Source organism: Chelonoidis abingdonii, chromosome 3, assembly GCF_003597395.2.
Source record: "Chelonoidis abingdonii isolate Lonesome George chromosome 3, CheloAbing_2.0, whole genome shotgun sequence".
Taxonomy (NCBI): Eukaryota; Metazoa; Chordata; order Testudines; family Testudinidae; genus Chelonoidis; species Chelonoidis abingdonii.
In genome coordinates, this window is record NC_133771.1 from 64,264,356 (window position 1) to 64,281,551 (window position 17,196).

Genomic DNA, 17,196 nt, shown 5'->3' on the forward strand with positions numbered 1-17,196 from the left:
CACCGCAGAGAGAAGCCTGAGAGAATCCTCAGCCCCGCGCCTGCCGGGGACAGACAACACCGATGCCCGCAGCCTGCAGTCCCGGAATTCTCTGTCCCTGGCGGGCACATGGCCGCAGCTTCTCTACAGCTTTGGAGAGAGGCCACATCCCCGCACCAGCTGGGGACAGAGAACACTGGTGCCCACAGCTTCTCTGTCCCCGGAAGGAGTGGGGCCACGGCATCTCTCCCCTGCTGGGCACTACTTTTCACACCATGTCACTAGGCAGGCACACATAAATGCCCCAGCGGGTGCTGGCACCACCTTGGGGACCACTGCATTAATCAGAAGGGCCACTCTCCCATGGACAGAGGGTTGGAGAACGTCCATCTGTTCATGGGTATTCTGGAGAAATGCCGCCTGAATACCCAAGGACAAAGCCACCCAGCATAACAGGTCCAGGTAGGACAAAACAGGCAACACTGCATTGTCCTGGGGCAGCATCTCCGGATGAAAAAACTCTGGTGGCTTCATGAGAAGGGGAACCACAGGTATCTTGTCTGGCAACTGGTCTGCAGCCACCAATGGCGCACAAGCAAAGGATCTCGACCCAGATGATGAGTGAGACTTCTGAAACGGAGGAACTCCCCACTGAGCCCAAGGTGGCCACTGGTATCAGTAAGGTATTGGTACACAGTGGGCACCGGCCAGGGACCTCCATCCTGGCCTTGAGGTGCATGCCAAGCTTGTTAGCTGTATCAGTCAACTATTGGCCCCACAATGCCCTCAGGTGAAGTGGAACAGGAGAATGAGGAGCCTGAATCTGAAAAAGAGGAGTCTCAAAGATATGGGAGGGGTGACTCCAAAGGGAGCCAACAGGTGATCTAACTCATCCATAGCCCAGAATGAGTTCGGGATTGGTGCCCCTGATGTAGTCAGCACCACGGGAAGGTCAGTGCTGCAGGTAAAGTCATCAAAGGCAAATGCAAACAGTGGTACCCGAGTACCCACATGCTTCGATGTCATCTGTGACGTCAACTGTGTCAGTGCCAAGGGATACCGAAGAATCTTGTATTGTCTTCAGTACTGTGTCCATGCCAATCCCCAGAAGTGGTGCTTTCTGGTGCAGTGCCGAGACATTAGCAGCATGCTCCAGCTGGGGACCCATCGCAGCCACCAGACTTGTGAAGTCCTGAACCAGCAATGAGGATGGACTGAAAGGTAGAGTAGGTTCATTGCAGCCTGGTACATCACTGATACTGTCAGTACAAACATCATTCCTATCAGTACCAGACTCAATGCCTTCCCTGAACTGAGGGATGATTAGAAGGACAAGCACAAGCACCAGCACAATGCTGCACATTGGAGCTGGTCTCATGCCAGTCCGTGCTTTTCTTAGGGGATGCAGGAAAGTCATCCCGGGACCTGGATCACTCTCAATCTGTCTTAAGTGACTTCTTTTTAGGTGCCGATGATGCAGAAAGGTTCCTGTGCTTCTTCAGCGCAGCCCTTGCCCCGGAATGGAAAGCAGCCGCAGCTCTCTCAGCTGGAGGGCAATCTGCAGCCCAAGGAAGGCCTCAGTACTGGGTCAAGCCTAATGGCCTGCTTAAGGCAAAGGTTCCATGCCATCTGAGTCCTCTTCTTGAATCATCTGCAGATTGAACAGTGCTCCTGAAGGTGGGCTTTGCCAAGGCAGAAAAAGAGCATTTGTGGGGGTCAGTGTTAGGAATCACCACTCCACATGAAGGGCAATGCTTGAACCCTACTGAGGACATCACCAGAGAGCACTACCCCTACCACTATACTACACATTATAACTTTTAACTACCACTAACTAACTAACTAGCTATGAACTATATTCAACAAAACTAGGCTAAGATACAGATTTGCAAGATTGTGAAGCAACAACTGCTCAGAACTCAAACTACAGCCAACTGTTGGCAAGAACAAATTGCGGGCGCGGGACAGTGCTGCCCCGTATAGCAAGAGGAGGGGCTACAGGCAGGAGGCACTAGAACCGTCGATCTAGGCAAAAGTCTCCAGTTCTGTCATGCGGTGCGCATATACACTTGGAATACACATCTGCATCTACTAAAAAAATAGACCTGAAGTGAGAAAGATACATGCTTCTTTGAGATCAATCAAGCATAGAAAAACATCTTGGAGAAATTTCCTGAATTAGAAGAGTGTGATCTTCCCTCTGGAAATGAAATATTTTGACATGAAGGAGCTAACGACTGCAATTTTATGAGTTTCAGTGTACTCAGTCTTGATGTTTGTTACCAGGTGTGAGAAATACGTAAGTCAAATGAAAGATGATAATAATGATATTCTGGAAGCGGTGTCTGAGTAGGGTACAGTCAGATAGAAAACAGGGAGTGTGGGGACCCACACTGACAGAAATGTCCTGGCAAACTCTAACTACTGTGGCCATCTGACATGCACAAATCATACTGATATGACACAGACCCAAAAGGCAGTGACAGGTACTTCATAAACTCTATGCAAATTGTGTTGTATACGTGCATGTTCACTGACCCTGAGGACAGTTGCATCTTTTGCTGGAATTAGTGGGTTTTAATCTGTTGAAAACTTGAATGGTTCACTTTAGGAAGAGAGGAGTTTTAGAAATTACACTTTGTACTACATGTGTGTTAACACTGTAGGCAAGCAGGGATAGTGGAGGAGACAGTGAGCCATCAGGGTTGAATTATTTACAAATCAAGGCATTTACAATAATTGATAATTTTTAAAAAGTTATTGATTTAAATCAGATTGAGGCTTTATAAAACTAATTTTATAAAAAGTTAACTAAGTTATACATTTTGTTTTGTTTTTTTAATGCCAGTGCCAGAGTATCATCTTTGCCTTTTGACAAAACTGCTAGAGACAGAAAACAAAATATTGAAAAATAAAATGTTGGGCAGAATTTTGAAAAAGCACCCAAATATTTTAGGTGTCTAACAGGATGTTTACACCGAAAAAAAACAACACAGCAGTGAGTTTCAGACTTCAGGTCAAGTGACTTGGGCTTGCACAAAAGCAATAAAAACAGCAGAATAGATACTTGGGCTTGGATTGGAGCCTGGACTCTGGAACCCGGCGAGGGAGTGGGTCTCAAAGCCTGGGCTTCAGCCTAAGTACAAACATCTACACTATTATTTTTCATCCCTTAGTGCAAGCCTGAGTCAGTTGATTTGGGCTCTTAGACTTGCTGCCACATGGGTTAAGCTTACGGAATATGCAATTTAGTAGAAAAATATCACTAGGTAAAATTTGAAATTCTATTTACAATTAGGAAATAAGTACAAAACATCCACTTTAGCATTTTAAGATTACTTTATTCCCCTTTTATAAAGAACTGTCCACACATAAATAAAAAATGTAAATAAAAAAATTAAAAATCATTAGATTAAAAAATAAGATCAGTTTTTCTGTGATTTTATCCACCCTGCACACCACTATTAAAACAAATGACATTGATAACATATAGTATATCATTTAAATTGCTTCTTTTTAAGAAGAACCATAGATTCTTTTTAGTGTCTGACATCTTAATGACTACAAAAATGCAGTCAAGTTAGCCTTCAGACAACCAGAGTCATTCTATACAGAATGAAAAGAATGAGTAAGATTCTAGCCCTACTCTGAAGATACTTTACCCGTTTAAAGCAGGGGTATCAAACTGAGGGTCGCAAGTTTACTACATGGGGGGTTGTGAGCTAACAGTTCTACGCATGGCTGACAGCCGGAACCCCGCCATGCGTGGGGCTGACAGCCCAAGCCCCTCCAGCCCAGTTCCACCCCCAATCCAACTCCACCTCCAAAGAAAGGGTGCCAAAATAGAAGTTTGCCCAGGGTGCCATTTTCCCTAAGGACAGCCCTGAGACTGAGACAACATTAGAGGGCTTGATTGTTCAGCAGCTGAAGAGCTGCATTAAACCATAGACCAATCATAACACTGAGATTGGCAAAAAAAACAAAACAAAAACAAAAAAGATATTTTAATAGTCAGCCACATATGCAGCCTTGGCATTAGGGGGTCCTGCAGGGGTTATAGCCACCTCAAAATTTGCCTTAGCCCCCTGTAGCCACCCCTAACAGTTCAAAGGTCAAATGTTACGCAGATGTAAGGCCAGCATCACATGTCATTGCCATACTTACTTTTGCAGTTCTCTGCTGCTGTTGGTGGCGACACTGCCTTCAGAGCTGGGTGCCTGGCCAGCAGTTGTTGCTCTCCAGCTGCCCAGCTCTGAATACAGTACCTGCCACCAGCAGAAGCGCAGAGGTAAGGGTGGCAATGAGGCACTTGTAAGCCTGCTGTGAAAAGTGATATATTTGTATGTTTTTTAATATCACTTTTCACAGCAGACTTACTAGCACTCTATTGTCACCCTTACTTCTGCACTGCTGCTGATCATAGCACTGCCTTCAGAGCTGGGAGGCTATAAAAAGTGATATTAACAAACATACAAATATTACTTTTCACAGAAGACTTACTAGCTAGCAAGTCTGCTGTGAAAAGTGATATTTGTAGGTTCGTTAATATCACTTTTCACAGCCTTCCAAACTAGCAAATCAAGTGTTATTGACAGTTTCTCCATCCCTCACTTCAGTTTTAAACAGTAACTATTTTTAAAAATTAACATTTCTGCTTATAGCAATAATTTAATAAAAACGTGTTTTAATCTTAAAACTGGAGAGAAAAGGTAAATTCACTTCAAACAATAGGTTATAAATTTAGCATTTAAAAGTGTTAAATATAAAAAATGTGTTTTTAATGTATAAGGGGGGGGAAGACTCAGACTCGCTGTGCGAAAGCGGTCACTAATACAAAAAATTTGAGAACCACTGCGTGACATAAACAGATAGTTAAGGGTTAATGTCTCTTTTACCTGTAAAGGGTTAAGAAGCTCAGTGAACCTGGCTGACACCTGACCAGAGGACCAATCGGGGGACAAGATACTTTCAAATCTTGGTGAGGGAAGTCTTTGTTTGTGTGTTTGTGTGTTCGTTGTATCGAGCTCCTGGGCTAAGAGGACGGCATGCACCAGGTTTTCTCCATTTCCTGATCATCTTCAGGTTTCAATGTAGTACTAGCTCGAAAGGCGGTTGTCTTATGTTTGTTTCTTAACTTGTTATGGTATTTTGCTGGAAGGGTTTTTCCTCTGTTTGCTATAACTTTGAATCTCAGGTGGGAGGGGGAGAAGTCCTTTAGTCTATATGAATCTGAATACCCTGTAAGCATTTTACACCCTGATTTTACAGAGATAATTTTTACTTTTTCTTTCTTTTATTAAAAGCTCTCTTTTTTAAGAACCTGATTGATTTTTTTTCCCCCTTGTTTAAGACCCAAGGGGATTGGGTCTGAACTCACCAGGGACTGGTGGGGAGAAAGGAGTGGGGGGGAAGTTAATTCCTCTTTGTTTTAAGATCCAAGGAGTTTGGATCAGTGTAGCCTCTCAGGGTAACCCAGGGAGGGGAAAGTCTGGGATGGGGAAAGGAGGGGAAATGGTTTATTTCTCCTTGGTTTAAGACCCAAGGGGTTTGGGTCTTGGGTTCCCCGGGGAAGGTTTTGGGGGAACAGAAAGTGTGCCAAACACTATACTTTGGCTGGTGGCAGCGTTATCAGATCTAAGCAAGGAATTAAGCTTAGAAGGGTCCATGCAGGTCCCCACTTTTTGGACGCTAAAGTTCAAAGTGAGGGAAAAAAACCTTGACACTGCTTCAGAGGTAAGGATTTCTTTTGAAATCCTAAGGGGTTTATTGACTACATTTTGGAGCGAGAGCGGGTTGGGGGGTAAAGCTATATGAGTTCAGTCTTGCCCTTTGTTTGACTGAAAAAGGGGAAGAGTCAGATTGAAGGAAACTTGACTGAATGACTTGGTGGGAGGAAAGACAAGGTAAGGCCAGCTAGAAAGCAAAGACAATGGTTTAGGCTATAGTATGATCAGAGCAGGCAGCAACCAGACCATGACTCAGGAATGCCAGCAATGTGATGCTCAGATGCTATGCTGTTGAGTACAATACAAATGCCTAAACAGATCTGCTTCCTTCATCATTGTGGGTCCTAGTAACAACATTAAAAAATTGTAAGGAAGAAAGAAGACTACAAAGAAAGCTGAAAGAATGAGAAAAAGGATGGGAAAGAAAACATCCAGTAGGTAAGGAAAGATTTTGGCCACACAGGGAGAGTATAGAGAACTTCAGGCTTTACTCAACTGACCCTTGGCATGTCTTCCTACCTCCAGAAAAAAAACAAAAAATCTTCAGAAGCTGGCTCCAAGTAGTCACTAGCAGGTGCACAACCCCAGCATTACAGAATCCAATAGGATGGATTTATTATTCCACTAGAAAATTGTTCTTAAGAGGGTTTATTCTTTCCCTTGCATTCCAACTTCTGGGCTATGCCATATCCCTTCAGTCAAATATGAAAGTTGTTCAAGTGTGAAAACTCACAAAAAAATTGACACTCTCTTTTGATGCTTTCAATAAATTCTCCCAACACTCTTATCAAAGAGAAGTACCTGATCATCTTTTCAACAAGGAAAGAAATTCTGCAGTTCTTTTAGTGATTTTGAAAAGAAACTAATTACAGTGCTCGACCTAATCCCAATAATAGTGCTGCTATGCTATATACTAGTAACATGTCAGCTCAAAGCCTGTATCGATTCTAAAGAAGAAGTTGAAGTAACAAGAAGAGATGCAATCATTCTAATCTGTACTAGTGTGTGTTGAAAAGAAAAAAATTCTGCAAATTTATTACGACAGCTGGTATAAAAGTAGAAGTACAATATACAGAACAAGAATCAGAAGTGAACAAGCACTATATACTCTGGTAAACAATCTGCATTTTGTGGCAAGACTCATTACAGTACTCTGGTGCAGCAGATGTGATAAAATGGTAGCAGTGTAATTTAAAATTATCAAATGCAGATTTTTAAATTAAATATGAAAATAAATAAAATAATCAATACTAGAGTACTATAAATTCTTGCATCTTGAAAAGAAGTTTTATTCACAGTCCCACAATTTCAGTTTTCAAGGTCCAGCTGATTTCTGTATTAACGTATGACTGCATCACAGGCTACATCTCACTAATTCTGCTCCACCAGAAGGCATGTTAATACAAACAAGGTTATGGAGGCTTTTGGTGTTTTTGTTTGCTTGCTTGCTTTTTTTTTTTTTTTTAAAACACTGTATCAGTTAAACCCATGGGGGTAAAAATACTGGAAGCCATCTGAATCTTCTCTACAGGAGGTCTTCAGTTCTGAAGCACTTAGAGAAGAGGAAAGTTATCAGGAACAATCAGAATGGATTCACCAAGGGCAAGTCATGCCTGACTCTCTCAATTGCCTTCTATGAGGAGATAACTGGCTCTGTGCATGAGGGGAAAACAGTGGATGTGTTATTACTTGACTTTGGCAAAGCCTTTCATATGGTCTCCCACAGTATTCTTGCTGGCACGTTAAAGAATTATGGGCTGGATGAATGGACTATAAGGTGGATAGAAAGCTGGCTAGATCGTCGGGGTCCACAGGTAGTCATCAATGGCTCCATGTCTAGTTGATAGTCGGTATTATGCAGAGTGCCCCAAGGGTCATTCCTGGGGCCGGTTTTGTTCGCTATCTTCATTAACGATCTGGAGGATGGTATGGACTGCACTTTCAGCAAGTTTGCAGATGACACTAAACTGGGAGGAGTGGTAGATATGCTGAAGGGTAGGGAAAGCATACAGAGGGACCTAGACAAATTAGAGGATTGGGCCAAAAGAAATCTGATGAAGTTCAACAAGGACAAGTGCAGAGTCCTGCACTTAGGATGGAAGGATCCTATGCTACAGACTAGGGACCGAATGGCTAGGCAGCAGTTATGCAGAAAAGCATCTAAGGGTTACAGTGAACAAGAAGCTGGATATGAGTAAACAGTGTGCCCTTGTTGCCAAGAAGGCTAACAATATTTTGGGCTGTGTAAGTAGGGACACTGCCAGCAGATCGAGGGACATGATCATTCCCCTCTATTCGACATTGGTGAGGCCTCATCTGGAGTACTGTGTCCAGTTAGTTTGGGCCCCACACTACAAGAAGATGTGCAAAAATTGAAAGAGTCCAGCATGAGGGCAAAAAAAATGATAGGAGCTGGAGCACTTGAGGAGAGGCTGAGGGAACTGGGATTGTTTAGTCTGCAGAAGAGAAGAATGAAGGGGGATTTGATAGCTGCTTTCAACTACCTGAAAGGGGGTTCTGAAGAGGACGGATCTAGACTGTTCTCAGTGGCAGCAGATGACAGAACAAGGAGTAATGGTCTCAAGTTGCAGTGGGGGAGGTTTAGGTTGGACATTAGCAAAAACTTTTTCACTAGGAGGGTGGTGAAGCACTGGAATGGGTTACCTAGGGAGGTAGCGGAATCTCCTTCCTTAGAGGTTTTTAAGGTCAGACTTGACAAAGCCCTGGCTGGGATGATTTAGTTGGAAACTGGTCCTGTTTTGAGCAGGGGTTGGACTAGATGACCTCCTGAGGTCCCTTCCAACCCTGATATTCTATTATTCATTCAGTGGAGCTGAGCTGATGAAAAATTTATTTCTAAACTTCCTCAGCACAGACAAAGCTTAGATGATGTCAAGGGGGAAGCTGGCAGTTTTGCAAAAGGGTAGCAGACAGAGATAGAAATTGCAACCACATGCACTATCTTTGAAGACCACAGTATTAACTTCATGAATGTTATATGGATCATTGTAGGCTAGTGACTGTAATCTACTCAATGAGTCAGGGTTATCCTATGTTCTCTAGGAACTAAAAACAGTGCAGGATTACTACTGCAGTCCCCGAGACTATAAACAGAACCAGAGAAGTTCCACACATTGGGGTAACTTGCATATAGTGGTTCAGGCTAGGCTTCAAGAAACACAGGAGACAAAGAAAGAACCTGGGGTATAAAGGGCCAGCTTAACCCAACAGGGGGGTGGTTCTTTTTGATTCAACATATGAACAGGGCCTTTTGTTCAAAGGGGGGCACATCCATACTGAAAGGTCTGGAAACTGCCAGGATCTCCATAGGACTGATGGCGGATAGTGATGAAATATTTAGATCCTTTTACTGTTTTTTATGTTTTTTCTCTATATTTTTGTCCTTAAATAAATGTACTCTGTTTTGAAAGAACTATTTGGTTACTTATAACCATTGGTATTTCCTGGTCATAGCCCTGGAGAAAAAGTGCAGACACATAGTTGTCACAGATCTTAGTCACAAAGGCAGACAAAGCCTGTTTTTCCTCTCCCTGTGTGGTAGTACCACCTCATGCTTTTAGTTAAACTTTGACCTAATCTACAGTATAAAAAGTTTACCAGTAATAGCTATACAGGTATTACTATACCAACAAACCCTCCTAGAGTGCTTTTGCCAGTATAACTTATACCAGTTCCCTAAACAAAACAAGTTATAGTGGCAAAAGCACTTTTTTGCCAGCATGAATGCATCTGCCCTAGGGGTTTTGCCTAAGGTTTAAAAAAACAGTCTTTAAAAAAAAAATCACCCTCCCTAAACTGACATCACTATTCCGGCAAAAGTTTTAAGTGCAACCCTGGCCTTTGCCTGTGCTCCAGAAACATATCTAAATCCTTTAACATAGGTCTCTAGAGGCAAGGCTACACCTGCGAGTTAGAGCGCATTAAAGTAGCCCTGTGCGCTCTAACTCATGACACATCCACAATGGCTAGGCATGTAGAGCGCTCTGACTCTGCAGCTAGAGCACTCCTGGTAATCCACCTCACAAGTGGAATAACCGCAGTGCCAGTGTGGACGCCCTTGTCTGTTAATACGCTCTGATCAGCCTCCAGAAACGTCCCACAATGCCTGTTCTAGCCACTCTGGCCAACAGTTTGAATTCTACTGCCTGGCCCTCAGGTGACCAATCGTCAGACCTGCCCTTTAAATTCTCTGGGAATTTTGAAAATCCCCTTCCTGTTTGCTCAGCCAGGCGTGGAGTACTCTTAGTGAATCTTTCCAGGTGACCATGTCTCCATGCGCCAGGTGATCCCTGGCATGGAGCAATGGCAAAGTGCTGGACCTCATCAGCGACTGGGGGGAGGAAGCTGTCCAGTCCCAGTTGCGCTCCAGCCTTAAGAATCATGACACCTTTGGGCAGATATCAAGGGACATGACGGAAAGGGGCCATGACCGGGATGCACTGCAGTGCAGGGTTAAACTGAAGGAGCTGCAGAATGTCTACCACAAAACCCGCCAGGCAAACAGTCACTCCGGTGCTTACCCCACGACCTATCGTTTCTACACAGAGCTGGATGCGATACTTGAGGGCGACCCCACCTCCACTCCGAGTACCACTATGGACACTTCAGAGCCCAGTTTAAGAAAGCAGGAGGAAGAGGAGGAGAAAAGCGGGAGCGAGGGTGCTGGCATGCAGCCAGGAGGAAGGTAGCCAGTCGCAGTGGCCGGTGGTTGGGGAAAGACAAATACCAGAGATGGTGCCCAGTAAGCAGCTTTTATTTTGGGAAGGAAGTTATTCGGTGCAGGCTCTTGGGGTGAGGAGGGTTAGGGCTGTATGCATGCCTAGATGTGGAATAGGGCATTGATGTTCTCTCTCATCGCAGTAATCGGACTCACTGATCTCTTCAAAGGTCTCATCCAGCACTTGGGCAATGTGCCTGAGCAGATTTCTTGCGAGAGCCACTGTGGTCCTTGCCCCAGTCAGGCTAACTTGTCTGCACTACTGTGCCATGAGGGGCGGGAAGACCATTGCTGCACACAGGCAAGTTTCATAAGGGCCAAGGTGGAAGCCGCATTGTAGTAGAAGACCCTCCTCCCTTGCTTCCCAAGTCACCCTCAGCAGCAAGATATCTTCCAAGATGAACTCCTATGGAAAATGTGAGGACATTGTTCAGTATAGGAGCCCCCTGCAGCTGTTGGCTCTCCCCAGGGCACAGAAATCCAGAGGACACTACGGCCATGAAACAATCAGTCCCCCTTGACCCTGTGCTTACTCACAATTTTGGAGCTCCCGTAGGTTATGTCTGCTCGCTTTGGGACGGGCAAATTATGCTATTATGTAGACTGTGCTTGCCCTTAAGTACAGGGGAATCATTGCTCTATCTGGTGTGAACGATGCTGCCTCTGTTAAGTGTTGCATTTTGCCTTTACAAATGCAACCCTGAGATCTCAGCCGTCCGTGTTATCACTGGCTAAAAGACTCCAAAGAATTAGGAAGAGGCCACATAGAAGCAAAGAAGACACGCTGCATGAAGTAATGCAGCAGTCCCTTGATGAGAATCTAAAAGCGCAGGAGTGGAAGGAGAGTGAAAGGAGGATCTGTCAACAGAATGAGAAGCGCCGTCACAAAAGCACGGAGCTCCGGCAGCAAAGCACGGATCAGCCGATAAGCATCATGGAGTACTAAGCAGACTCGATCCAGGTGCCCTCCCCCGTCTGCAGCCATTGTCCCATAACTCTCTCTCTTTTGTGCCCCAATGTCCCCTCCAACCCACTCTCCCCAACACCCAGGTTCTTATCACCAGCAGCTGCCTCCAACACCTGTAGGCTCACCACCTAGCCCTGAAAACTACGACCCTTACCCACTGCACTCAACCCCCAGCACCATGCATTATAGCTATTCTGAAGTGCAGCACTCATTGCACAGCATTCCAGACAGAAAGGCTGAGTATAACAGGACATATGCAAATCTGTGATTCTACCATTCCCCTCCCCACTCCACTCCCTTGCCCTTTCTGTCTCCCAAGCAGCTGTGTTTCTTTTCAATAAATGAATTTTCTTTTCAATAAATGGATTTTTTGGCTTTGAAAACATTCTTTATTATTCCATATAGTAAAAGATACCTTAGCCCAGGAAAGAAACAGGCACTGCAAGTCAGCGTAGCAAACACAGATTCCCACTAACATTGGAACCACTGAACTTCACTCCCCTACAGGGCACCAAACATTACTGGTGGCTTTGAGCCTCAAATTGCTCCCTCAAGGCAAATTGCTCCCTCTCTAATCCTTGCAGCCCTGCGCTGGGCCCCTCTAATAGCCCTGCTCTCTGGCTGTTCAAATTCAGCCTCCAGGTGCTGAACCTCCAAGTTCCATGCCTGAGTGAATCTTTCACCCTTCCCAAATGTTATGGAGGGTCCAGCACGCTGATATAACTGCGAGGATGCTGTCATCGGCCAGGTCCAGCTTCCCATACAGAGAGCACCAGCGACCCTTTAAATGGCCAAAAGCATACTCCACAGTCATTCTGCACCGGTTCAGCCTGTTGTTGAACCGCTCCTTACTGCTGTCAAGGATCCCTGGGTAGGGTTTCATGAGCCACAGCATTAAAGGGTAAGCAGGGTCTCCAAGGATCACAGTGGGCATTTCGATTTCCCCTACAGCAATCTTCTGGTTTGGGAAAAAAGTCCCAGCTTGCAGCTTCCTGAACAGGCCAGTGTTCTGAAAGATCATGTACCTTTCCAGGCCAGTCTGCATTAACGTCAATGAAACACTCACGGTGATCCACAAGTGCCTACAGAACCATAAAGACATACCCCTTCTGATTAAGGTACTCGGAGGTTAGGTGGGCTGGTGCCAGAAATGGAATGTGTGTCCCATCTATCGTCCCTCCACAGTTAGGGAAGCCCATTTGTGCAAAGCCATTCACGTCCTGCACGTTACCCAGCGTAACTGTTCTTCTGAGCAGGATGCGATTAATGGCCCTGCAAACTTGCATCAACATGAATCCAACAGTCGACTTTCCCACTCCAAACTGGTTCAAGACCGATTGGTAGCTGTCTGGAGTTGCCAGCTTCCAGACTGCAATAGCCACCTGCTTCTCTACCGGCAGGGCAGTTCTCAATTTTGTGTCCTTGAGCCGCAGGATGGGGGCAAACTCCTCACACAGTCCCACGGAAGGGGCTTTTCTCATCCAAAAATTCTGCAGCCACTGCTTGTCACCCCAGACTTGCAGGATGATGTAATCCCACCACTCAGTGCTTGTTTCCTGAGCCCAAAAGCAGCATACCACGGTGGTGAGCATGTCTGTGAATGCCACGAGCAATCTTGTGTCATATGCATTACTCGAATCAATATCATCAGAGTCCTCACTGTCAGTTTGGAACTTAAGGAGTAACTTGACTGCCAAACATGACTTGCTGGTGAGACTCGTCAGCCTATTTCTCAGCAGTTCGGGCTCCATTCCCACAGACCAAAAGGGAAGACAGAGTGCGCAGTACAAAAAACGCTGAAAGATGGCGCCAAAATGGAAGGAAGCACAGGGATTGCTGGGATGCAAACCGATGCATCACGGGGCATTGGGACAGGACTCAGAATGCCCTGCGCCCCTCACCCCCTTCCCACAAGCCACAGTGCCAGAATGGAAAGAGGTGCTCTGCAGGATAGCTGCCCGTAATGCACCGCTCCCAATGCTGCTGAAAGTGCCACAAATGTGGCCACGCCAGTGTACTTGCAGCTGTCAGTGTGGACATACTGCAGCACTTTCCCCATTGCACTCTCCGAAGGCTGGTTTAACTCAAAGCGCTCTACATCTCCAAGTGTAGCCATGTCCTAAAACATCACCTGTATGCTTTGCTAGCTCTGTGGCTGGAAGAGTTTAGCAGCAGTTTTCCTTTGACCTCTTAATGAAACAGTAGTGCAAACAGGAGTTAAGGTGCATCTGAGAGGAACTAGCTTGAGCAGCTGAATATGTAGTCAAATATATTTAAAAAATAAAATTGAAATCCTAAACTCCTCAAGATAGTTAAGACCAAAGCAGACCATGAAGAACTTCAAAAAGATCTCACAAAACTGAGTGATTGGGCAACAATATGGCAAATGAAATGTAATGTGGATAAATGCAAAGTAACTAACACTAGAAAAAAATAATCCCAACTATACATACAATATGATGGGGGCTAATTTAGCTAAAACTAATCAGGAAAGAGATTTTGGAGTCATCGTGGATAATTCTCTCAAGACAGCCACACAGTGTTCAACGGCAGTCAAAAAAGCAAACAGGATGTTAGGAATCATTCAAAAAGGGATGGAGAGTAAAATGGAGAATATCTTATTGCCCTTATATAAATCCATGGTACGCCCACATCTTGAATACTGCGTACAGATGTGTTATCCTCATCTCAAAAGATATACTGGCATTAGAAAAAGGTTCAGAAAAAGGGCAACTAAAATGATTAGGGGTTTGGAATGGGTCCCATATGAGGAGAGATTAAAGAGGCTAAGACTTTTCAGCTTGGAAAAGAGGAGGCTAAGGGGGGATATGATAAAGGTATATAAAATCATGAGTGCTGTAGAGAAAGTGAATAGGGAAAAGTTATTTATTTGTTCCCATCATAAAAGAACTAGGGGCCACCAAATGAAATTAATAGGCAGCAGGTTTAAAGCAAATAAAAGGAAGTTCTTCACACAGCGCACAGTCAACCCGTGGAACTCCTTGCCTGAGGAGATTGTGAAGGCTAAGACTATAACAGGGTTTAAAAGAGAACTAGATAAATTCATGGAGGTTAAGTCCATTAATGGCTATTAGCCAGGGTGGGTAAGGAATGGTGTCCCTAGCCTCCATTTGTCAGAGGGCGAAGATGGATGACAGGAGAGAGATCACTTGATCACTGCCTGTTAGGTTCACTCTCGGGCACCCGGCATTGGCCATTGTTGGCAGACAGAATGCTGAGATGGATGGACCGTTGGTCTGACCTAGTATGGCCGTTCTTATGCTTCAGAACAATATGCTTTATATTTAACTCCTCTTAAGTTATTAGGTGCTATGTCAGTAACTAGCATTACGGTTGAACACACTTCAAATTTGCACGATTTGATGTAGACCATTTGAAAGCAGACCATTTGATGTTGCTTACCCTGTTGGACGAGTAGCCATATCTAACAAAATACTCTTCCACTCTCTTCGCTTAAATTGCCATATGCGTGCTGTCCCATCACGGCTTCCACTCACAAACCTACAAAAGAAAAATTAACACTCAATATCAATCAGAGGTAAGACAGTTCATATGAAAATTGATTATGGAGAGAAAATGCTATTAATCATTATGTTTTTATTCTGTAATGTACTACACAAGTGCACCAATATACCTGTTATTTCAAAAACTCTGCACTACTCATTTTGGGTGAAATATACTTCAAATACATAGAGAGAAACATGGTGAAATTCACTTTCCAGCCCCAGCACTACAGCCTACAAGCTGGAATAACTCCCAACACACATAGTCGTATGTGGATCATGTGCCCCCCTCCCATGTTTTGCCCAGTTACCACTCTTTGCTCTGTTGAATGTGCAACCACAGTGGAAACATCAGAGTAACTCTATACAGATGCTAAGCCAAAGCCCCCTCTCTTCATACAGTTCCAGTGCAAAAGCTAAGTGGTGCAAAAGGCCAAGATGCCAGGAAAGCAGAAATTAAAGGTAAAGACACACCTTATTTAAATAAGCAAAACCTATCCCTGAGGTAATTTGGAACTGTGTATTTTGTCACAGTTGCTATGATATCTAAACTGTATTTTTTTCTCCCTTATGGCTTAAGTTTGAAAAAACTGGTGGTACTCTCCCAAGTTCAGTTTAGAGCAGTTTATATCATGATAAAATTGCATATTAGAACTCTAAATGTCAGTGGGGGAAATGGTTGCTTTCCTAATGAATTTAACTTTCCTTATCTTTCAAAATCAACCATCCAGAAGAGGTTTACAAATTATTGTGATATTAATAAATAAATAAATATCTACTCCTCATAAATTTCAGACTAATCAGACAAACACTGGCCAGAGTGCTCTTCCTTACCCTACTTGATTATTTTTGCTGTGAATCAAGTTGCCACTTACTAAAAATTCTATTTAAATAGTCTTTTAGGACAATTGATAAAGTATACTACAAATATTTCCAAAGTGTACCAATGCACCTTTCATCTCTTCATAACCCACAAAAAATGTGGTCATTAAGTAACTAAGCATTAGGCATTTGTAATGAAAGTGATGATAAAGAGGAAGCCATATAATTATTTTAAATAAATCTAACGACAACCCATAAAAATTACTAAATATTGCAGGTTACCTTTAAATATAAGTTGACACAGAATGCTTCAAAACATTTATTTCTAACAAGCTCAAGAAAACAACTGACATTTGGAAATTATTTTCGTGAGGCTGCAAAAATTGTCCTGAAATAAAAACATACAAATATTCGCTTGCTTACCTGTTACTAGTGTTAGAAAACTGAATGCTGTCAACTTTGTCCTACATAAAAAAATACAGAAATTACCAATGAATTCAATCTATCAACATATTTTAATCAAATACTTATGTAATTTTAAAATAATATTTACAGTATGAAACTCCAACTCTGATATCTTCTCTGGCTGACCTGATCCAAAGAAATAAACCCTAATGATGTGATCTGTACTTCCAGTGGCCAGAAACATTCCGCCTAAGATAGATAAGCACAAATAAGCAATAGTCATGAGGAAAAACGCAACATTATTTGAAAGCTGTCAATGATCTTAAATGTATTAGTTTATTTATTACCATAAAAAGTTTATAGCTATGTTGACTCATCATTTTTCATTGTCTATTTAATATTCAAAATTACATGAAAAATCTGAGACACCAAGCATGTTCGAAAATTTTACACGTACACAAATGATTCCTAATTTCTCTTAAAACAATATTACGCAATTGTATTTTTTTAAAGTAACTTTTCATAAGCAAAACAAATGTAGGATTTTTTTTTTTAATTTTTTTTTTTTTTAAAGAGGACATGGACAAAGGGAGTTGGTTTCCAAATTCAACAGAAGATTTGAATTCTCTCTGGTCACTGGAAGCAGAATTTTCAAAAATGCCTAACTTACTTAGAAGCTTAGGTCCAGTTTTTAACTCTACTTGTCCAAGTCCCTTATAAAAACTTCAGTGCATGATGTATAAACAAACCCTTTGATGCTCTCCCTTATGTACAGTACACATTGCTCTTGGAGGAAACTAAAATCACAAAAACACATTAACTAGATTTTATACCTAATGATACCCAAGGAGTCCTATATACCAAACATCAATTGTCTGTGCACACAATATGAAAATCCATTATTATTAATAATTCTAAGCTCTTACATAGCATGTTTCTTCAGTAGATCCCATCCAGCTAAGTACACACACTGTAGTAACAGTCCTATATTTTACTAAGCTCCTTTAATGCCTTATTACAAATCCTTATATTAAA

General features: G+C 43.1%; 1 protein-coding gene across 4 annotated transcripts in view; it reads right to left on the minus strand.

Annotated features, from left to right (window-relative positions):
* The window catches only part of PHIP (PHIP subunit of CUL4-Ring ligase complex), a 341,415-nt gene that overhangs the window by 190,720 nt on the left and 133,499 nt on the right, over positions 1-17,196 (minus strand). For all 4 annotated transcript variants that reach the window (XM_032794919.1, XM_032794918.2, XM_032794916.2 and 1 more), the window contains 3 exons: positions 16,310-16,410; positions 16,180-16,220; positions 14,834-14,932 (listed from right to left, as the gene is read on the minus strand). In XM_032794919.1, the coding sequence (XP_032650810.1) occupies positions 14,834-14,932; positions 16,180-16,220; positions 16,310-16,410 (241 nt within the window). The remainder of the gene's footprint in view (positions 1-14,833; positions 14,933-16,179; positions 16,221-16,309; positions 16,411-17,196) is intronic.